At 30.1% G+C, this 24249-nt stretch overlaps 2 protein-coding genes across 2 annotated transcripts in view; both read right to left on the reverse strand.

The window, feature by feature from the left end:
* Positions 1–1167, reverse strand: part of LOC105627926 (acylamino-acid-releasing enzyme-like) — a 4045-nt gene extending 2878 nt beyond the window's left edge. The window contains exons 1-4 of the mRNA XM_012209198.1: positions 1153–1167; positions 845–1062; positions 359–522; positions 137–285 (exon numbers count right to left, since the gene is read on the reverse strand). Of these exons, the coding sequence (XP_012064588.1) occupies positions 137–285; positions 359–522; positions 845–1062; positions 1153–1167 (546 nt within the window). The remainder of the gene's footprint in view (positions 1–136; positions 286–358; positions 523–844; positions 1063–1152) is intronic.
* Positions 1168–6804: 5637 nt separating this feature from the next.
* On the reverse strand, positions 6805–22692 carry LOC105627928 (EF-hand domain-containing protein D2 homolog). Its single transcript, XM_012209200.1, has 4 exons — positions 22523–22692; positions 10083–10230; positions 7526–7660; positions 6805–6939 (listed from the first exon to the last, which is right to left on the reverse strand). Exons 1-4 carry the CDS (start codon positions 22690–22692, stop codon positions 6805–6807), a joined length of 588 nt encoding a protein of 195 aa, XP_012064590.1.
* Between the last annotated feature and the right edge of the window lie 1557 nt (positions 22693–24249).

Here is a 24249-nt window from a genome sequence, read left to right on the forward strand (position 1 = left end):
TATATATATATACACACACACACACACACACACACACACACACACACACACACACACACACACACAAAATATATATATATACACACACAAGTAGAACTCTATAATTATTTAAAGAAATAAGGAATAAATCTCTTACCACCGTTACTTCATCATCTTCTTTCTTTTCCTTATCTTTTTTATCCAATGATTTTTGCTTATAAAACGGTTCTGATTTAGGAAGCTTCTTTTCAACTATATACAGAACCTTGGTATTATCCGGAGACCATTCAAATGAACGAAATTCAGCTACAAAAAAGCATACAATTAATGTACATTAAAAAAATTAAAAGTTCGAGATAAAAGATGGAAACTTATATACCATCTGTGTAAACATCGCCATGAACATCTAGAGCAGACAGATCATAATTCTTCACAAAATGTTGTTTGTTCCAAATTTCGAGAAACTGCTTTGTAGAATTATCAATTGTAGCTTGTCGCAACACAGCTCTACGTTCTTCATTCTTCGTCAGAGTTGACATTAACCTGTCCGAAACAGACATACATTTAAATACAGACAATATTCATATTAAATATGCAGGAATAGAGACTTTTCTGGGTATGGAGTATCTCATCCAAATTAGGGAGAGGAGGGAGAGGGGAATTTCAAAATAACTCAAAATTTTTTAAAATTTGTTAAAAATTAACATATCTTTTTTTAATATCCCGAATTCTGGATATGGAATTCAACACCCACAAGACTTCTGGATATGGAAAGCTCCATATGGAAGTCTCTTCCTTCCATAAGGAAATCTCCCTCTATATAAATATGCATTGTCTATACTATAAAAAAATATATATTACGTACTCTGTAGTAATATCAATTGGAAATCCAATAGAAATTGGTGTCAAGTCTGAGTTCAAATCATAATTTTGTAAGAAGCGTTGATCTGTCTTTCTTTCCAGATTCCTCTGAGTCCATGAGCCTTGTATGGATAATCTACCACTCGGAGTACTCAAAATCTGTGCACTGCTTAAGGATGGATATACAGCTAATGATTTGTACAGATTTGTCAATTCTTTTACCTGTAAAAAAGTATTCTCTATGCCCATCACTTTGCACAATTGCTCGATGAAAAAAAATGATTGCAAAAGATATTGATAATCACTGCATACCTGTCCCAATGCCATGATTTTCTTTCGTTAATTCCAATCACTTCTCTGTTTTTTCAATATAAATGTAATCACACAGTACAAACGCCAAATACACAGTACAGTTAGCAATTCTAAATTCTATATTTATACTTGTGCTTCTTCTATGTTTATACTTGATAAGCGTAGATAACGATCTTAGATAAACGTTGCCAAACATGAGACATACTGTAATTACCGTTTTATTTTTTTGTAATTTTATAAATAACAATGAATGAAATACTATATAAAAAGAATTAAGAATAATACAATTGCATTACAATGTATATTAAATATTGTATATTAAATATTATAAAAAGCAATGAAGTATCGAATCATAACTGAATATGTACATTTATTGTCTATAGCATTTCATCCAAAATGAGGTTATAAGTACAAATGGAATTCGACTCGACACGATCATGGTGGAACTGATGGAAGAAAGTATGAACGCCATGAACACACATTCAAATTCAATTACATTTGATCACACTAACATTACTCGATTATCGGTGTCATGTATGTGTATGATACATATGTATGTATCACAAAAGATTATTCATTTATTAAGTCTATTTTAAACGATTTATATTCGCGCAAATTCGAAACAGAATTCTGTTTATAATTTTGCGTATTGATTGATATCGATTGTGTATAATTTAAAAAACATTTAGAAGAAATAAAATTTAAAAGAAATAAAATTTATACAAAATATATAGGATCTACTTAAGTCTACCATCTGAAATATTTCACTTATTTTTGATGATATAAAAAAATGTTTCAAATTAAAGTGGAACGATTTCGAGGAAGATATTTTTCATGTTGTTTTTTTTAGATGGAGGCATCAAAAAGATACGAAGGGCACCTTTTTTAAATGGAATTGTATGATTTTTTTACACAATATGATGCTCTTAATTATTCTGCATATAAAAGTATTAATTAAGATAGTGATATTAAAAAACATTGTTTACGAGATATTTTACATTGCACTTTATTCTGGCACATAAAAAGTTAAAAGAAAAATAATTCGTAAATTATTGACTTTTTGATAATCGTATCTTAATACTTTTATAAACGAAATAATGAGATGAATCAGTTAATAAAGAAAATGCATAGTTGCTTATTTAAAAATTTAAAAATTAAAAAATTATCCATTTTGCATACATATTTTTTTTAAAGCTTCAATTTAAAACTTTTTTTCGTCTCTTTTCTTAAGTATGATAAAATTCCGTGACTTCCTAGGTGTAGACTATCAAATAGTAATGTCCTGCCAACGTTGTAATTCAAGAAGATTAGTTCAATATTTATTCGATATCACTATAAAAAAAATTTCCAAAAATATTAGTTCCTGAATTAATTTATACATAAAGTTACATTAAAAAATTCAATTTTATTTATTGGATTGTCCGGAAAGTTCGTGCCGACTAACCTATATAATTTAATAAATGTATACTAAAATTTAAATCTTCTGCATTTCAATTTTCCTTCAACATCGGCACGAATTTTCCGGACAACTCAATACTTTCATCTTCCAGTTTTTGAATCTTTTAAAAATCATTCTATTAAAATATAACTGCCCCAAATATTCACATTGCGAATATTATAGATTATATCTACAGTGGTCCTCACATATAAAATCTAATAATTTATATTTACGTACAATACATAAGTGAATTGTTATGTAAATTGTTTCATCTTTGTATCTAAACAATTTGTTGTTATATTAGATAGCACTGATAAATAATTCAAGCAAAACAACAAATCACGATAATATTAAAATGACATTAAAATCGGAGAATCGGAAATGATTAAAAAATGATTTTTTAATGATTTAAACATTTTGGAGTCATTTTGATATCATTTTGTCATCATGATAACTTATTGTTCTTGAGTAAGTTTCTAGTTGCGATCACTTATATGCATATTTTTTATTTATTAAATTCAAATATAATGTTAATGATTAATTAATTAATATATTAAAGTATAATTAACTTCTTTCTGTACTTTAATTTTTCTCAGAATTTTTCAAAATTTTTCTGTAAATTTTAGAATAATTTTATAATTTTTTAGATAATTTCTCATATTATTTTAATACAATAAATTGGAGCATTTAACAGAAATGCTGAAGAAATTTACATCTTTTTTAGAAAATTCTTCTTATACGTGAATTATACAAATAAATTTTAAAATTTCTAAGAAAAGGATATATATTTCTAGCTCAATGAAGAAAATTTTCAATATAAGTTACAAAATAAACATTTTATTAACAATTGTTTTTTAGCAATTCGTTTTAGCAATTCGTTTTAGCAATGTTTTTTACTTTGAATCGCAAGAAATAAATACTTTGTTATTCCGTATGTATTCTTGTAAAATTATTCTGACGTTAGATACATTATAACCTACTGATACATATTATTAGGTATAGTAAAAAGAAATCCATTATTTTTGCATGTCATCTAATGGAAAAATAATGGATTTCTTTTTACTACACCTAATATTAAAATAAATATTAAAGAATGAATGCATTATCTTGGAAAAAAAGATTTCATATAATTATATATAACTATATAAAATTGTATGTAAGTATATAAACAATTGATATATTTTAAATACAATTATATATAAAATATGTCCATTTATGTAACATTTTTTCCCGGAATATTTTACAATTTGATCGCTAAAACTTAATGATTTCAACATTCCCAAGCAATAAAGTTATATTAAAAATACATTATGTTTAAATTATAAAAATATTAAAAATCATTTAACTGTATAAATTGATAAAAATTCGCTAAAATCTTTTGAACAATTTCATTCTTTCATGCAATTGTGTCATATATTTCACATGTAATTGTAATTATAAAATAAATGATTTCGTAAAAAGTACAACATAAATAACATATTTGATTATATTCAAAAGTTATATCTAGACATTATCATGTGCAAAATCGAAACATAAAGCATCGTTTAGACATTTATGATGTCTGTCAGACATTATAAAATATTTGAGAACACTCATCCTCGAAGAACGTGGCACCGTTGATAAATGGCAGAGTTTTATTTCTGATAAGAAATTACACAGAAAGAATGTAAAAGATGCAGTATTATGAAACGAGATTCCCCATCCATTAAAGTAACAAGATAAATAAAGTCGAGATTGGATGCTGTCCAGCGAGAGACATAGATGACATAGATGACACAGTGTAATACGTGAATCATTTCGTCTTTGTTTGATAAACAACAAGGATATAATGATTCATTGTGTTACTGTGTCATTTTTATACCCAACAAACAGAAAGTTACATGTAACGTACCTGTTAGTTGTAATTTCTCAACAATATAATTATAATGTACATACGAGTTATATTATATTGTTGAGAGGGAAATTACAACTAATACGTTATATGTAACGTTGTGTTTGTTGGATAATGTCTCTTGTTAAAAAACACCTATGATCTTAACTGATATAAAAATTTTGATAGAATCTCAGTCAAGATAACATCTCAATCATAATAATCGTATTATTTGAGTAAGTTTTTTCCTGTTTGTATGTATTTTAGATAAAGAATTCATATATGTAGTATTTATTCAGTTATTATATGTACAAATGTATTAACTTTTCGATCAAGCATTTATATTAACAATGATAACAACACGATACAGTTTCTATAATTTTAATATAATGCCATCATAAATCAGATACATAAAAAAATTGATGCAGCAAAATAAATCTATTTACAATCTATAGCTTACACACTTTTTACAGTAAATGTTCTTGAGTCTTACTCTAACATGATTATATACAGAACATGTCTCTAAATACAGATAAATGTTTATAATGAAAATATATTGTATAATGCAAACAAGATAAAAATATCAGTATTAACATTTTAATACTAATTCTAATAAATTATTTTACAATCTTATTCAAATATTGAAACGAGACGTTTGCTGTTTGCGATAGGCACGATGAGATAGGAATCATTTGATATAATTATATAGTAATTTTTAATAATTACTGATCATTTGAAATATTTGTATTTTGAATAAAAATCAAAGATTAAAACAAATCAAAATAATAACATATGATTAAAAAAATGTTATAAATATTATAAGATATTGTTGATACATTTATAATTTTAACGTAAAATCGGAATATTTGAAAACTGTCTTAATTGATTTCACACTTATTGCGATAGTTATAAATACACAACAGTTTCTTTTTATCAGCTGAAGTCTAGTATTATTATAGGCACAAATAGAATAAAAGATGCAAGACAAATTAGTAATAATATTATTAAATTTTTTTATGCGCCACGAATAATTATTCTATGTCCCAATTTTTTAATCGAGTGGACAACACGCTATCTATGATTTAGCATACATTCACACGCTCCTGTACGAATATACAACATATCTACATGCATATTTCTCTTATATTATACCATACATAGTACCGTACAAGTTGTTTAATGTGACAAAAAACTTTTTTCTTATTTAATGAATAAAAAGGTAAGATCTTACAACATAATCGTCATTAATAATAAAAATTAAGATACATTCGCCGATGAATCTCACACTATCGAAGATCCAGCAATCATTAAAGTTATTCTCTCTTGAATAATGCAAAATCGATTTTCATATCAATTCTGTCTTCAGTCTATTCATTATATTCGATAAAAATCAATATTTTATATACGATAGTTATGTAATATTTGTGATAAAAAACAGGCCAATTATTCGATATTGATTCTTTACTGGAATTTACATCCTTGAACATTATTTGTATATTAAATAACTCTTTACATAAATATCGACTATCATGTGCTCTTCAACTTTTGTTAAACATTTTACAACAAGATGTTAGAAATACTATTAAAGCAGCAAGTAAAAATCTAGTTTGCGCGTTATTCAACTTTAAAATATATTCCTATAAGATAGATATGTATTAGATATTAACCACTTTCTGAAATGTCCTTCCATGTAAAATTCATGTGTATATACGATCATGTAAACGTTTAAAATCTCTTTGCAGTATACATATATTTCATAATAGTGCATTCCAAGTACAGTAAACGTTATTATAATACCAAATCGCGATACATACACAGTATATAAATAATAAATGAATAAATATTTAAAAAATCGCAACAATTAAAGAAAATTCATTGTTTTTATACTATTGTTACTCATTTTAAAATTTAGAGAAGAAATTTCAGTGTTCATGTTCACTGTATCTTCGGCAATAAAACTATAAGAATTCTATTTTCGAACTTAAGAATTGAAAGCGTCATCATTTCGTATTCTGAGTTTGATTTTTAATATCGATTGATAGGCGGAAATAATTATTTGCAAAGATAAAAATTGTATAAAACTCTTCTTTCATGCATTAATTGCATAGAAATTATATTGCAGTTCAAAATTCTTCTGATCACAATCGCCGTCGTGATCGAATCGCGATTTCACATCGCTTCGAAGCGCACTTAAATGATTTATAGAGTCGCGCGTATTGGCGTCGAATATCGCTTCAGCCACTTCGAGTATGGGAAATAAACTTAAGCAATACAAAACAATCCGTCTTCGCATTCTAATGAGCGAGTCATCAGCTTTCGCTCTCCCGTGATTTTTGCTCCGCAATTATTTGCCGAAGATCGCGGCTTTCTGCCGGAATTGCTCTCGCCTCGCTGCTTTTTCTTCCTCCTCTCGTTTCCGCTCCTCTTGCTCCATACGAATCTCGTCCTCGAACTTCGAGGCCTTTCGTAATTGTTCAATCTGCGAAAAGAAGAAATGAAAAAGAAGAATGTTAATTAAAAATACGTCTCGATTGAGTTACGCTTTCGCGTATGTATTTTTTTCTTCAATGCGCATGATACGCTGAAATAGTTTTCTGGGCCTAATCCATGTCATTTATGACTGTAAATGTAAATAGAAAACACGCGCCCATTTGGACGATAATAAACAAGATAAGATTTGATAAGAAGCTATATTTTTTTACAATGGTTATGAGTAGTTATTGACTCTTTATATTAATGAAGAAATTTAAATCTTTATTCTTAATTTATATCTTTCATTTATATTTTCAATTATTCTTATATTTTAAATACATATAAAGTGTTTCAAAAAATATATGTAATTGTATCTTGCAAATTGCACATCTTTTTTGAAAAGCAACTATATGCGTTTTCTTTCACATCAATTGATTTATCTCATTATTCTGTGCATAAAAGTATTAAGATATGAAATTTATTAATATGGAGAAGAAGTTTACTTTGACATTTAAGAAATTTATATTTCAGCATAAAAAGAAATTGAAAAATATTTGTGTTCACGATAAGAGAGACTGAATATGGATGTATACCTTGGCCTCGAAGAAGTTCTTAGCGCCTGTGACACCAACCTCATCGACATCGACCTCGGTGAGTCTGGCCAGCTGGCTCAATCCGGAATCCTGTTCTAACTCACCAGCTCGTGCCTTACGATAGATTAGCAGAAACTGTAACAAGATGTAACTATAATTACAGGGAACACAAATCAAAAAGTTACAATATATGGCAAACTTTGAAAAACTGGGTCCGATCAATTCTCGAGTTGTTTCTTTTGAAAATAGAATTTAAGATAAGAGTCCACGACCCGATTCCATTACGACTCTTAAGATAACATCCACACAATCATATTTATGTAGAAAACAACTTCTGTACAAAACAACGAGTATTTTATCTGACATTTACAGAATAATTATGTAATTATATATTATATATAAAAGAAAGAATTTTTGTGCAGCTATTGCTTGATTCGTTTACATTTTGACAAAAGAATCATCGTTTTCTTAAGTTAAAAAAAACATCTCACAAAGCTTTCAAGTAATAAATAAAAACTAAAAATAGAAGGCAAAAGGTTGATTCATCAAATAAAAGTTGTATGATTGATGGAAATTTGATTACGACGTTTATGAATGTAAAGCGTGACGAAAGAAGGGGGTGTGTGTCGCGAACGTTTTACGGTAATTCATATCGCGATGAGTAAGAGGAAGGTGAGTAAGCCGGGCAATAAACTATAACTCGGGTATCGACGCAATGAATCACGGCAGCGATCGACGAGCGGGACAAATTGTGCGTGCACGCATCGTGTATGCAGGATTGATTCGCGTGGCGATTTTGTTCGCGAAATACGGAATGTCACGTTCAATTGTCCGCACGTGCATTACGTATTAATTGCAAGTCAAATTCTCCTTCGAATGATACGTGACACCCGCACACCATAATCTTACTCTCAGCCGTATCGCGGCCGTGTTGCATTAACAGCGAAAGTTTCTGCTGACGTTTCGCACGCTCCGATATTCCGCAGGCGTGTGTTGTAAAAAACCATCGTCGCATCGGTTTTCCACCATTGATTTCGCACCATTATTAGAGCGACGAACAGTAAGCTTAATTCTCGTGATATTTTCGTATCATCATTATATCCGAATATTTTTAGAAAATCGATTTCTGGAAGTTCAGCATTTGGTAGACGGTATGCATTCGCATCGATAATTTCTCTGCAGCGTTTGCACTTTTTCTACAGAACAGGTTCTAGTCCGGTTATAAAATTTAATTAGAAATTAAATTTTAATTGTAGAATATTCCTAAATTGAGAAATTTTTGAAATTAAAAATATGATTGCGATTTAATTCTTTCTTGTTACATTTTTCATCTACTGATATTATATAACAGTGAAGGCAATTAACGCAGAATTAAATTTCTAGCTAAATTAAATTTCTAGAAAAATTTGTTTTTAGGAAAATGTTTTTATTATATTTTTTGTAGCAGGCAATTTTCGAAGGTTTTTAAAATACTTTATCATGTAGATAACCGAAATAGAACTACTACAACGTATCTCTTCTAACACACAGTTATATTTGAAGAATAAACACTATCATCAAATATCCAGCGAGTGAAACGTATGTTAAATATTACATGGAATCTACTATTTTTAAGAATAACGTATCATATGCTCGTTATAAATAAAATTTGTAAGTCTGATTAGCTAAAAACAAATTATAAGTTTAGCGAAGATTATTTTTTATGGAAATATAAAAACTTGAAATCTCTTATATAATAACATACATTTGCTTTAATTATTTAGATATCTAACTATTTATGTATATTTGTTTTAATTTGTACGAAATAAAATATACTCTTTGCAAATAATTGTAATATTATTAATACTGAGGAGTTATTTTATTTTAATTTTGATGCTTCTTGGAATCATATAAATTGCATGTGTTTCTCGACAAGAGCTTTCGCATAAGAGCAAAGAGCTGCACGGAATGAAATCTATTTCGGTTCAATATTTTTAACGGCTGCAAGCGGAGTTGCGAGAAATACTAATGCTGGTCAGGATAGTCGTACAGACGTTTATGTTTACGTCAACCATATTCGGAGTCGATAGCATGAAGTGTGTTAACCAAACCACATTTCCAAATCACATTTATCTATTGTAAAATCCATTTTTCAATCTCTAATATATATTTTCAAAATTTAAAGAATTTTCATAAACTGTGATAAAAATTTTAATAATATGCAAAAATTCATGGATATTTATTATATATTTTTTCTTTCACGAAAAATTAATTTCTGTAGTTTATTAATAAACATAATTCGCAAATGTTGTTATTCTTGTTGTTATCAATTTATTAAATCCATTAAAATATAATTATTGCAAATTAATACAAAATCATAGTTTTATTTTCTTCTTAGTAAAACAGAATAAAAATCTCATTGTGGAAATTGGATTTTACATATTAATAACATTCCTCTTTTATTCCTCTTAAAATAAGAAGAATAATTAATATTCATCGTAGATGAATTCAGTAGATCATTGCTGTTCGCCAGTTTCAAATATTAAAGATTTCTCGAAGGTGGTAAAAATAAACTAACCTCACGGAAAGATATGCGACCGTCGCCATCCTCGTCGACCTCCTGGATCATCGCTTTGAGTCCAAGATGCGTCTGCGGTGCACCCAAAACTTCCATCATTCGCTTCAGTTCGGTAAGATCAAGGAAGCCATCACGACCATCATCAAATCTGGTTTTAACAATTGCAATTAGCAATTTAAAATTTATTTATTGTACTGTTTATTGTACTGTTTTTCATCTCAAATCTTCTAAAATATCACTTTTATTTCTTAATTTTTCTGTCAATAAAATTACGAAGCTGAGACAAGAGTATTTTGGAACTAAAGTTTTAAAATCTTGGTTTTTATTCGATATTTCAAAATGATTTTATTTTGCATTAAAATATGTCAATTGCAATTACTATAAAATAAATTTGATCTCAAATTTTTTAGTATAACATAATTAAAATAGTATTTAACACTGAAAATGATTTGAGAATAAAATTATCAATCCGAAATATGATAGATATTTGCATTTATATGTTAAGTATAATATATATAATCTGTTTTGCTGACTGGCAAATATTTTACCACGACCTCCTTTCGCTGAAGTGGCATTTTTCAGTGATTGACCCACCAATAAATTATCGTAATGACACTAGTCAATGAGACATCGTTAAACGCGTCGCATGCATAATCGTCTCCTCTAGTTAATGTTAATCAGTTAATCACGATACCGCGCGTAATTTAATCGCCGATCATTGAATGTGGTTGCATGAAGGAACAAGGAAGAAAAATTTGGGACGATGTCATTACTGTCGAACGAGGCTCAACTATTAAACGAAACCACTGGAAAAATCAGTAGAGAGAGATTGCTTCAATCTCAATGTTGTCGTAATAGTTTATTTCACAGAATTCAAGAAACTGTTGTGAAAGAGAAAATGGCACAAGTGTTAATGAAGTTCCTGCATTTTTGTGATTTAATGATTCCGCGAAGTAAACAATGAAAGTGAAACGTGGAGTTAGTACTACATGTATGTAAATTATAAATAGGTGTTAAATCTTTTATTAAAATCAAACTGTTTAATTGAGATTTTAAAAGTAAATTAAAATCTTGATTTTTAATTCTAATAACAAATTAAAAAATAATTTAAAAATTTACAGCTTAATATTAACGTTGTATTTTAAATTCACTCGCGACAGGGTTTTAAAATATATTTATTATACTAATGACATCTGCGATATTATCTTTTATTCTAAATTCTTTTATATTTAAAAATATAGCCTAAAAATTGATATCTTTCTCTTGTCAGTACAGAGTACAATTTAGAGAAAGGTATCGATTTAATTTAAATAATAATTTTTAGTGTAGGAAAATTAGCTCCTTCGATAGTCAAATGACAGTCATGTTCTCCGTAACTGACGTCGTAACACAGTGATTGTTTTAAATGCGGCCGTCATTAATATTCGCGACTTTCTTTATGTTTATTACGAGACCAATTCTGGCCGCAAAAGATAATACATTTAATAATTAGAACGTCTCTTGTAGAAAGCGGATAGGTTGACCAAGATTTTTATTTGTAGATAAATTTGCATGTGCATAACTTTGTTTATTACCGATGTAACTGCCAATTCGATATGTTATTTCCTCCTCTTTTTGCGTGACTGTAAATATCGCGCTGTAAAAAATTTCGGTTCAGAATAGCTGCCTGTCGTTGGGATTTTATTACATGTTGTCCTGTGCGCGGTATCGTAAATATACAAAACAGGAAAAAACGATTTACTCCGATGGCGTTTTTGCCCGCGCAACTGTTTGACATTATTAATCTCGCTCTTTAGTTGCGCAAAATGTTGAAAAAATATGGGCGTATGCACGAGCTAAAGGTTAAGTGGATCACGTCCATGTTATAGAAATACCGAGCCACGCAATTTTATATACAATCCACGGGGAACATCCTGTAATCTACAAAGCTCTCAGTTGAATGCTTCTGTGAGACAAAATCAATATATATCTGACCGGAATTATCAAATTAATAAACATGATATGCTTTCATCATTAACATTATTAATTAAATACTGAATTGGTTCTAGTCTCAAGTATGGAATTAATTAATGTAAAAATATATGATCTATTATTTATTCGTTATTCATACTGATTATTTAATTGTAATAAATATAGAAATAATTAAAATATAAACTAAAACAATTAAAATTATATAGAAAAATCTATTTTTTTATTAGTGTAAATTTTATGAGATGTTTAAGGAACATAACTGTTTCGTGAAACATTCACAAAAGAGTAAGGAATGCAAATGAAAAGAAGTGTGAGAATCTCTCTAGAAGTCAATATCTTGGTATCTATCAGTTTGTATGTTTTAATTATTGAGGAGTTTAGACACGACGAGAATGAAAATTGAGATCAAGGGAAAACGTGGGAACGATCATTAATATTCAAATTCGTGAGTCTCTCGACAGGATGTCAATCTTTATTTGTTGCCAGTAATTTCGCGACCGGAAATTTCGTGAAATCGTAACTTTCCGTAAAAGGGATGGAGAATGTCATGGCACGGCATGAGCTTATTCTAGAACGTGAGCTCGTTTCATCGAAGTATATCAGGATTGAATCATTTATTTAGTACGAAACTATCATATGTTCGAAGATTTCTGCATTGAAAAAAAAAATTATTGCAATTCATAATTTAATTATATTAATTATTGCAAATCATAATTTAATTATAATTAGTAATCATTTGATCAAAGATTAATGATACATTTTTTTGGTTATAATTTTTGGTTATAATTTGATTATAAAAATTATAAATATAATTATTATTATTAAAATTATAGCAGTAATAACTGTAAATATAATAACGATAATTATTTTATGCAATTATAATCAATAAGCAAACAAGTTTTTCTCTCAGTGTGCTAAATAAGAAATAAGATATAAGCAAATAAAAATACCAGTAGAAACGTTTGATGAAAATCTTGATTTGTAAATAATTAATGATAATTGGATACTTGGTTTCAATTAGAAATCGATAATAAAATTTTAATTTTTTGAGAATAAAAAAAAATATATATATATATATAAATAGTGTAAAGCTTAAACTGCAATTAGTGTGATATCTTCTATCGCGAATGTTATAAATCAATAGAGGAATCATGTTATATTATATAATCGACCTATATGTATGACGCAACATAACTATCGCAGATTAAAGACCACTTATACATGGCAAACCGATCCTTTTAACTACCGTGATTAACAACTCCCACAAAAATTGAGGTGGTCTTTATAAAAAAAGAATAACATTTGAGCTAGTTCAGCAAATAGAGTGTAATATAAAAATTTCATTTTATTCTTTCAATGTAGATCGATAATTTGTCATGTTGTAACGCCTATACTTTTCCTATCACAATGTCCGTATATATTTATATTACTAATTAAATAAATTAAGCAGGAAGGAGGTTGAAAAATAGTACCGCCATTCCGCCGGTATTTTTGAAGTTCGTTAGAGTATAGAAGAGCGGCAGTTAATAAAGGAAATTGCTTCCGCATTAGTTAACGATGTTAGTGCGAGGCGCCGGAAATTGAAGCGATGTAGGCGGGAAGGCATCTAGAAGGTAAATCCTTTCAATTAGGAGGAATCGTAATTATTCTACTGGAAAGGTCAATATTTGCCGGAATCCTGCTGCTTCGAGCAATTAAACGTTCGAACATTAATCTATTCATTAGCTTTATGGATATGAATATATGTATCTGTACTTTATGCTGGAGCATATAATATAACTGTTATTACAAACGTTATAACCATTGTAACCATGTAACAGTTAATTTCAACGTTATTATATAATCTGGCGTTCTCCTGTCGACATTAGATTGAAAGAACGTCGAAGTGAATTGTAATCAAAACGTTTCTGACCTTTTCCTTGGGATTATCAGAATTGCGCAGATATTAACATTTAATGAAGAAACAAATAAGAAATGTGTGTATAATAATTTGATTAAAATTGTCCTTTTTTTATTTCTTCACAGACATTAGATATCAACAAATAATATGATTGTCTCTTTCTTTCATTCTCTCGCACTCTCTCTTTTTCTTTCTACGCGAAGAGAGATTTCACAGAGTGAGAGGCGAAGGTTGAGATTGCATTTTTACATTGTGGTTAAGTGAGGTGATCGATAAAAGTAGCAGAAATGAGAAAGATAAAACGAGAGATACGTGGGAGAAGTACTATTACTAAATCAGTGTTTCATTAATGTTCTCTTCCTTTTTAATCAATAAATGCTTTTCGACTTAAATATATTAATAATTGTCGACTAATAAAAGTCAATAAAGTCAACAAAATCAATAAAGAGTGAACTGAATAATAATAATTTTTTGAAAACGTTTATGACAATAGAAAGATTTAATAAATGCTATTTTACACGATTACGTTTTTGAATAAGAATTGAAAACATTACGCATTTATTTCCGATTCACTGTGAATATCATTATTACATCACTTTATTATGAATAATTCAATGCCCGATTGTCGCCGGACAGCAGATCATCGCTCTCAGTTTTATTGAGAATGCTCTTGTCAGACAGTTTTAACCAGCCAAGTGAAACGCGCTCCAATCAACGTAAATTGTGCCGAGGCGCCCACGTAAATGAAAAACGCGATCGTTACCACGTTAAACGTGTCACGGATTTAGATTGACTTTGTGAAAGTTTAATTAAAAGATATATACCGTGAGGTAAATAGTTAAAAATTGTAACTCTCTTGTTATCTCTCAGAATCGATTTTAAGAAGTCAAACATAGTTTAACATGGCTTTAGTTTAATTTAACATAGTTCACAACATATAGTATAGTTTTGTCACGTATTATCAGTAATTTAATGTCATCGTCCTAAAGGCGTTATTATCTAGTCATTTAAGTCATCTTTTTCTTGAGCTAATATAAAATTTGTTAAATATAAACATTCTGTTCATATTTTTGTTGTCTTTTGATAACAATTGCTGACTCAATGTTCAATGGATACTAATCTAGTAGATTAGATTTATCATTTTTTTAAGTTTCAAATAGATGTAAAATTAAAAGACAACATGACAACTTTCAAAAACTACTTTTGAATTAGTTCTCCACATTCAAAGAATACGTCGTTTCTGTTTTTTTGTTATAATTTTAAAAATTATCTATTTTTTATTATCTAATATTCTAATGAATGCATTTATCCTTTTTCTTTATTTAGATAATAATGTTTAAACTTTTATTTTATTTGGTCAGAGGTATATTTATTGTATTCTATCGTTCAAACTTTTAGTCTTATAAATTTTCTAAACCATGTAAAATATAAAATCATAAAAATTGCTACATAACAATTTGCTACATGTTAAGCAGTTTAGCTATTTAAAGATAAACTAAGAAAAATAAGAGTAAATGTTTTAATTACTCTTAAAATTTGATTAAAAATGTAATTTTTGGAAAATATTTTAACGCTTAAAAGGTTGCTTTTTGTTACTTTTTTTGTCAAAAAGCAGTCATTATATATATATTTTTTAGTCCGATAATTGAATGGTAATACTATAAAAGGAAAAAATTACTTTTTAATATTTATTATTTTATGAAGAGAAGAAAATGCTTTATTCGTAAATTTAAAGGAATGCAGTCATTTAAAGGAATAAGTCACGATTCAAAGAATTTATGTATATTGTTTGGAGAATGATTGATGTCCTTTTTCCATCTTGCCTTCCTTTTTATTAACCGTTGCAACATGAGATACTTAATTATCGCAACATAATGATACTATTGCGCTTCTGATCTAGTTATCGCTGTACTGCGATATCGCGATCGTTCCGCCTCAGACTGGACTCGGTGGTGAACGTTTCGTTCTCCGCATTACATTTTCCAGGAGTAGCTCAGAGGAAACCGGGTCAAGGTAATACGCGACGTATTCGCCTGGTCCATTTATCCTTGTTTTCCAAGATCGATACCGCAGTGGAAGGTCCTTCGAGGAATAACGAAGAACGTCATTGCAACGAATTGGCGATGTGTCTAGGAGGACAAGGCTGACATAATTCTTTCTTCCACGTTACCGAATTTTAGGATAATCACAAATATAATAACTGTGGTTTTCCGAGAAAATTTTAAAATAAAACAAAGATTTAGGGGCTTAAACAATTAACAATGTGGAATCGAAAATTACAATGATAATGTTTCGGTGGAAAAATAATAGTTGATAACATATTTTCTTGATAAATAAATTTTTTATTTTCTTTTTATATTACTTTATATTTTCAAAACAAATAATTGATGCGCAGTTTACATGAACTGGAAATTGTAAAAATTCATGCTAAAATATTATTAGGTATCTGCTTTGACCAAATATTGCTCTTCTTCACTTATTTATATTATTCATATATTAGTTGATTTTCGTTATTGTTTATATTTTCTTGTGTAAATTTCGACACTTTAAGATGAGCAATAATATGTATTTTTTTTAAATACTCGTTATTGCGTGACTGCCACTAGTAATTAGCTAATTTGATGTGTGAAGTAAAAGTAGATTGAATTAATAAAAAATCAAAATTAAATTCATATTTCGCGTTTATTCCGAAAGACTGAGAATTTCAATAGTTAATTAACATCTTTTGTTAACTATCGCATTATACTGCAAATGCTTTATCGTGAAAGAGGAAGTTATTGTCCCGTTTAAGTAAAGAAACGTGTCGAATTTTCTTCCATTCTTAAGCTTCCGTCTATTCTATAATAACTAATTAGTGTTTTTTTTTCTCTACGAAGGACACAGCGACTAACTTATTAGTATGTGAGATTGCAAGAAGACGAGTTTATACAGCGCACAGATTAGAATTCTGCAAAGCCAAAGGAATCGCGATGTACATTGTGAACCGTGAAGCGTCTCCTAAACGGGGATAAACGTCGATCAAGAAAAACGTTGTATCTTTTCCCATCAACGAAACATTATTTAAAATGTCTAGCGATGTCGCTACTAGGAATATCGAATGCCTGTCATCGCCGCAAGCCGAGCCATAGAATAAATTCTTATACCGTTTGTATATTCGGAACGCATGATTTCTTTGAACGATCACGAGTGCAATAACGGTTTGTCATGCCGCTGCAGGCATCTAAGAATTATTAAACCTTTGAAAGAGATCAAAAAGATGATAAGAGAATCTAAAAATTTCTTATCAAAATATTTTTATCTAATTATTTCTTAACGATATCATGCATGTCTAAAAGATATCATAATAATATCATAAAGACGTCTTTTGGGGACATATATATATATATATATATATATATATATATATATATGTGTAGATAAAGATATCTAAAAGATATTATATAAAGAGATCTTCTAAATAATACGTTGTCTGGGTCGTTTGAAGAATTGCGATATGTGATATTTCTGCATAAAATATTCCTCGTGAGAACCCTTGAAAAATTACGAAAGTTTTAAGATATTGTAACACTCTAGCTAGAGATGGAATGTTGGTTTCTTCGTAGTATTCAATGCTTTCTATGCGGAGTTATCGATTCCCAGAGTACGTATATCTTGAATGCATATATATGCTATGCATTCACCTACTTCAGCGGCGAAAGGGTTAAGGTCATCGTTTCTCATTTACACATATAAAGGCGAATCGATCACACCTCGCTTTATCATTGCAACGGGGAAAGTAAGCGCGCGTTCAATCGAGTCGTGGAAATCTCGACTTTCGACCTCGCATGAGTCGCAGTGCAAGTCGATAAAAGTTTCTCAATAAGGAATACGAACGTATTTCTTCTAACATTGTTTCTCTATTTCAGTGATGTTTTTTAGGGTCATTTTTATAGAGCCATTTTTTAGAAGTAGATAAACTCTTGTGGACCATAAAAAATTTACAAGTGGACTGCAGGTTACTGCATCATTCTATCTCATCAAAAGATATATTAAGGATATTAATAATAAGTATTGTGTAATATTAAGATAGAATGTTAGAAATGCACATTAATTTTTAAGCGACAGGAAATAGAATTATTTACATGTGAGGTATTAACTTTGTGAAATATCAATGTATATTGCTTTTGATCGAAAATTATATATTTTCAATCAAATGACCGGAACCTGCATTTGGTAATAATACAAGGTGAGAGGGTCAACCGGGACAGCGGATGTCACGCTAGTTTCGGAGCTTTTTAAATTAGGATTTAAACAGTTAATTGAGATGCCTGTGCTCGGTCTACGATCCGACTGGAGGGTCAATCGTGAGAGTCGATTTCGGACCCTCCATCAGCTTCCTGTGAATTTTCAAAGAGGAAATTCTTGAAGAATAACAAGCCCAATGAAGAGCCACTTTCGACTCTGTTTCTCAGTCTCCGGTGCAGGAAATGTTGGATAGATAATGCAACCGCAGCCTACGTAAACGCATCCGAGTACTATCGCGTATCACCGAACTGAAACCGCAGTGAGATGTATATTTAACCTAGTCGACGATAGGACGCCTGACTGATGAACATATCAGGTTACTGATTAAGGAAATAATTATTTACAATTCTCTACATTTCTCTTAATCTTTACCGAGAAGATATTCGTATCGAATTATTGATAAACTACGACGAGGATTTGACATTTATGCTTTCGTTGTGCAAATGAATTACGTTCGTGGAATCTTTTCCAAAGTAACAAGCGACAAATCTAAAATCTAATCGATTTCTGAGATTACGTGGATATTAATTGAAAATCGATGCTTTCAATGAAGCAATAAGCAAATGACAATCCAGAAAGAACACCAAGAAACATACCCAAGCCAAGAGAAAATCAAAATGACTTTATTTTTATGTCATGAAAGTCAAAATGATAATTTTTGATTACAAAATTTGACTGTTTATTTGACATTAGGAATAAAAATTAAATCAGTTTGATTTTGTTGACTTTTGTGTGCTCCATAAGATGCTCTACAATGTCATATAATGATAGAATAGTTATTACAACTTTGTTTGTCACTTATAAGTAAACATATAAGTCAGACAAATAAAGTCATGATAATATTTTTATAATATGAATATTATGAATTCTATGTTTAAATGGAAGACTGAATAATATATAATACGTTAATTAATTCTCGTTTTATTACACACTTTACGTAATGGTTTACTTCAACCGCAATCGATTTAGTTCTTATAGATACTGACAGATGATTTGACTTTTCCTTTCTATTTAAATATCCACGAGGAAAAAGCCTCTCGACAGTGGCACGAGAGTTTCTCTGTTGCCTGCGGCGCGCACGTGCGTATCCTGCATGTGTACTGCGATTCGTCATCCGGAAGGACCGATGATTGTTGTGCGTTCATATCGTGCGCTCATGTCGAGAAGTCGTCCTTGTCTTTTCGCCACAAAACCGGTTACCTTTGCAACCTCGGGCCTTGATAAATCGTAGGAGTACGGCGACATATTTTCTCCGAAACGTCTGCGTTCCCTCTTCTCTTCTTCTCCTCTCTCGTCGCGATATCACCGACTCGGAATTAATATTAAATGCTTTGAGCGAAGGGTCAGGGTTATATTTTAAATCGTCTGAAAAAAAAATTAATCTTTTATTTGCGTGTTTTTTGCATTCTTCATCTAAAACTCATACGACTGGAATAATATTTCTAAAATAATAAAATACAAAGATGAGACTCTAAATTTTCCGATCAATTTGATTTTATTGACTCACTTCTTAATTTAGTTGTTTGTATTTTTTGTTCCTAAATTTCCTATGATCTTGTAACAAAGAACAAATGACCTTCTTGAAAAATCGGTATCAAGAATGTACCTCCCATCGCCGCTGGTTATAACGTACATTTGAGATTTATTAACGAAGTACACAAGAACGAAGACGTAGTTTTCCGAAGAAGGTGCGCCGAGAAAAAAGAAAATCGCAGGGAGAATCGTGGAGAATTGCACGCTCCGGTCATTACGAAACCGCGAACGCCGAGAGATTCGTGACGTGCATTTCTTCGAGAAGAAACGCAAGCTGTGCGAAGAGGGCAGACGACCTTAGGGTCTCTATCGGGCCCCATGCCACGTCTCTCTCGTCACGGTCCTTGGTACCTACGCCCTTTGTGTCTCAGAGTAGGTAGGAATTTCGAAGTCGACGTGGTTTGACAACGGTCGGAGGAAATAGGATGGGTACTCCGGGTACTCAGGTACCTCTGAAGCTATTACGAACACGATACGGAGCAATCCATTGTACTTAAATCAATGCTGTCTTGGACATAACTGACTTAAATAAATAACATACATAAATCTTACATTGTTCGATAGGTACTTTCCATTTAGTGACACAAATCGATATAAACGTCATTTTATCTTTTTCTTTTGCATTCCACGAGTAACAAAGCAAAGCAATATTTCTGTCGATTTGTGTCATCGAATGGAAAGCACTCAATGAAAAATGAAGCTTGGACTGTTAGAATGTATGTATTTATTTTAGATGTATATATGTATTTGACTATCTAGGTCTCCTGTGTAACTATTTATAGTTTTACCATAATACCTAAAATGACAGACAGTTTCGTGGATTCCGTAATGAAGTCCGTTATCGCAAAAGGTGCGCGTGATGTGGCGATTAAGCAGCGATGATAGCGCAGCGGGACATTGTCAGATTAGTTAGGAAATCTTGCGAGACATCGCGTGAGAGGGTTCTCCTATTCTAAACCAAGAATCCGCAAAGAGATTCTAATGAAGACATACCGCGGCGAGAGAAATTCGCAGCTCGTAAACAACATTTATTAACGTGATGATATCGCGTGCAGCTTAACGCATCAAAGCCGCACAAATCAGCGCAATCAATTGCATTAAGAAAACTTCGGGTTCAGCTGATAGAAAGGAAATTCATATATAACGATTAAATTTCCTTTCGTCGTTACGCTGGACGGCGTACCATTAGTAAAGCGAGCAGCAATTCCACATAAATTAGTAATAATATAAGTAATTATATAAGTAAGATAGACAGTTAGATAAGAAATGTATGAAAAATACAGAAAGATTTTGCTATAAATTATCAAAAAAAATTAAATATAGATCTGAAAATAATTTTGTTTGATCATTAAAATAATTATGTAGAATGCTTAAGAGCAATGCTAATGAGCAATGCTGTAAAAAGTTTCTAGCAACCAGCTTGGATGTTCCACATAATTATTTTGTTGGTCCAATAAAATTATTTTTAGATCTGCGTTTAATTAAATTTTTTATTACTTTAGTGTAGTCTACTTTATAGTAAAACTGTTCTTTCCGTATAGATTTTCCTTGATGAAAATAAATATAACAGTGTAAGTCGAATATAATGGGAAAGCAAAACAACAAGTTACGATAACGTCAAAATGAGATTAAAATGAATTGGAAATGATTGAAAAATGATCATTTTGGAGTCACTTTGACATCATTTTAATATTATAATGACTTATTGTTCTGTTTAGAGTAACAGAAGCGTAAATGAAACTTTTAGAAGGCAAAAATTGAATCAAAATAAAAGAAATGTAAATGCTTCTTTTACATTTCATTGTTCCAATTTTCGCCTTTTAGAAATTTTATTTACGCTTTTGTTACTCTCCCATTACATCCGATTTACGTTCCAATTTTTATTATCAGGATTGAATTATATCACTTTTTCAATTGGACTATATATTTCAGAAAAATTTTAATTAATGTTAATAAAATTTTTTGTAAATCACTGATTGTCAGTAAATCATTGAATCAGGTTGACAGTATGAATAATTTCTCGGCGATATCGGTTAGATATAAAACAAATTCGCTCACAATCAGTGTTTGATTCGAAAGTGTTTATCGTTAATAATATTTCATCTCAATGACGACCAACTCGTGACACGAAGGAACATTTATCTCCATCTGATTACACGTGCGTGTTGTATTCCAAGCTGACTCGTAAAAATAAACAGCTAGGCAAAATACATCAATTAAGTTGATAATACTAAAATATATAGCTCTAACAATGAACAATCGTAAATACATTTAAGCGAAAAAAAATTGTAACTGTTTTTCAAAAAAAATATTTAAGTTTATATTCCAACAAAAAAGTAAAAGAAAGAGAAAGCTTAAAAAAGCTTTATTTGAATATTTTATAATACAAAAATATAGATGTAAGTCTATATATTATTATACTTTATTTAACTATTATATTATATATTTCATCTAACGGTTTTTTTATTTTCTGTTATTAATATTGCAATATAAAATATAATAATATAATACAAATATATTATCTCTCGCAATAATCTTCTTAATTTAATAATTTCGAAAATTTCCGATTTTAACATCCCTTTAATCTTTTTAATTATATTTTATAATAATCCATTAAAATCTCAGGACAACTAAACGCATCGCTGCACCGCAAACTTCGATCTACTGTTATTGACATCTTTATACTTTTATATCTTGATACTTTTAATCACAAACAAGTAAAAAAAGAAGTGAAGAATGAGAAAACACTCACCTGTTGAAGGTCTGCTCGTACTGCTTGATCTCGCGGCGCGACAGCTCATGGAACTCCGTATAAACGTTCACAAACTTGTACTGCTTCTTCACCTCCTTGCCCTCCTCGAGTTCGTCGTTGATCCTCTGCCGCCTGCTGAGCAGGCTGCTGAGTTCGGCGTCCGCTGGCATGATCCTTGATCCTTCGGATCGAACACGTGAATGAAGAAGGACGAAGTAATTAGCGTTGGTTAAAAGCCAAGCTTTGCGGAGAGCTTGCGTGAACGAGAGCGCGGCACGCGATTGTCGCGAGTCAACGAGAGTGAAGGAGAGAGAGAGCCTGTCAGGATAGGCGAGTCGAGAAATACCTGATCGTAAAGAAACAATCCACACGCTGCGGCGAGACCGCATGTACTGACGCGGCGCCGAGCGTAGGAGCAACTGCTAACCCGGCGAGCAGGCAGTGCCGTAGTCGTCAGACACATGAATACGTTTACACGAATACATTTTTCCTTCCGGCTTATCTGAATTTAGAAATCGTGATAACAATTCGTTCAACAGCTCGTTAGAATATCTAGTCTAATGCTTAAAAAAAATCCATTTATCTTTATTTGTACCTTTACAGAAATCTAATATTAATCAAAGTTTAGTACTGATCAATTTATTATTAAAAGACAATAATTACTCGGGAAAAAATGTCCTATATATAGACGTATCTTATATGTAATTATGTATAATTGTATAAATATATGTTAATTTTTTATATAATTTAATATATATGAGAGAGAAAACTTTTTTCCAGGGTAGTTAGTTATTTGAACTTTTGAGATAAAAGTACTGAATAATAGTGCCCCTAATATTTAAAATAAGTCATTAATTGCTGTTGACCAGTGTTAGATTTCTGTAAGGATTTAAGATTTCTCTATAAACATAATTGTAAAACTATTTAATGCAAGAAGAGGCTTATGGTTAATTAATTTCTATTTAAAAATAATAAATTTCTTTCCTTCGATTGTATATTGAAATACATGATAAAAGAGCACTTTGAAATACATAATAAAAAGGATAATTTAAATTGTCAAATCAATTGATATAAATCTTTTATCTTTTTTCTGCTTTGAGGAATTTGCGTGAATATTTTATGTAAAATCCAAATTTATGTAATAATTTATGTAATAATTGTTCCAGATTATGAAGTTATTTGAAAATGATAGGAAAATCTTATAGAGAATTAATTAAAATAAATAATAAAATAACAAGATAATATAAATATATGTAAATAATTATAAATTAGCAAAGTAGTTTCATTGAAATTTTGTTTATCGTTAGTAAAACTTATTCGACGCTCTTGTTTAACGTCATCCGGCTGTTGCGACACCTGACGCCATCGCTGAGTTCAAAATCGATATAATATATAGCCGTCTGTTCATATTTTCTCTCATACCTGCTTTCCTTTTGTAATCAAATGTACGTCAACCGTGAAAATGTATTATTTGCAAGCATATTGTTATTATATGCAGTTATGGGTGGTGAATGCAATGCGGAAGATGACGAGGTCAGCGTGCAGTACCAATGTTGTTACCTCAATGTTGATTAAATGCAAAATTGAATTTTCTGAATTAATATATATATTACAAATCAGCATCAATATATTAATATAAATTGTAAAAAAATTTGGGTAAATATGAATATATACGAGTATATATTCATATATATATATATATATATATATATATATATATATATATA

The sequence above is a fragment of the Atta cephalotes genome, assembly GCF_000143395.1.
Source record: "Atta cephalotes unplaced genomic scaffold scaffold00011, whole genome shotgun sequence".
Lineage (NCBI taxonomy): Eukaryota > Metazoa > Arthropoda > Insecta > Hymenoptera > Formicidae > Atta > Atta cephalotes.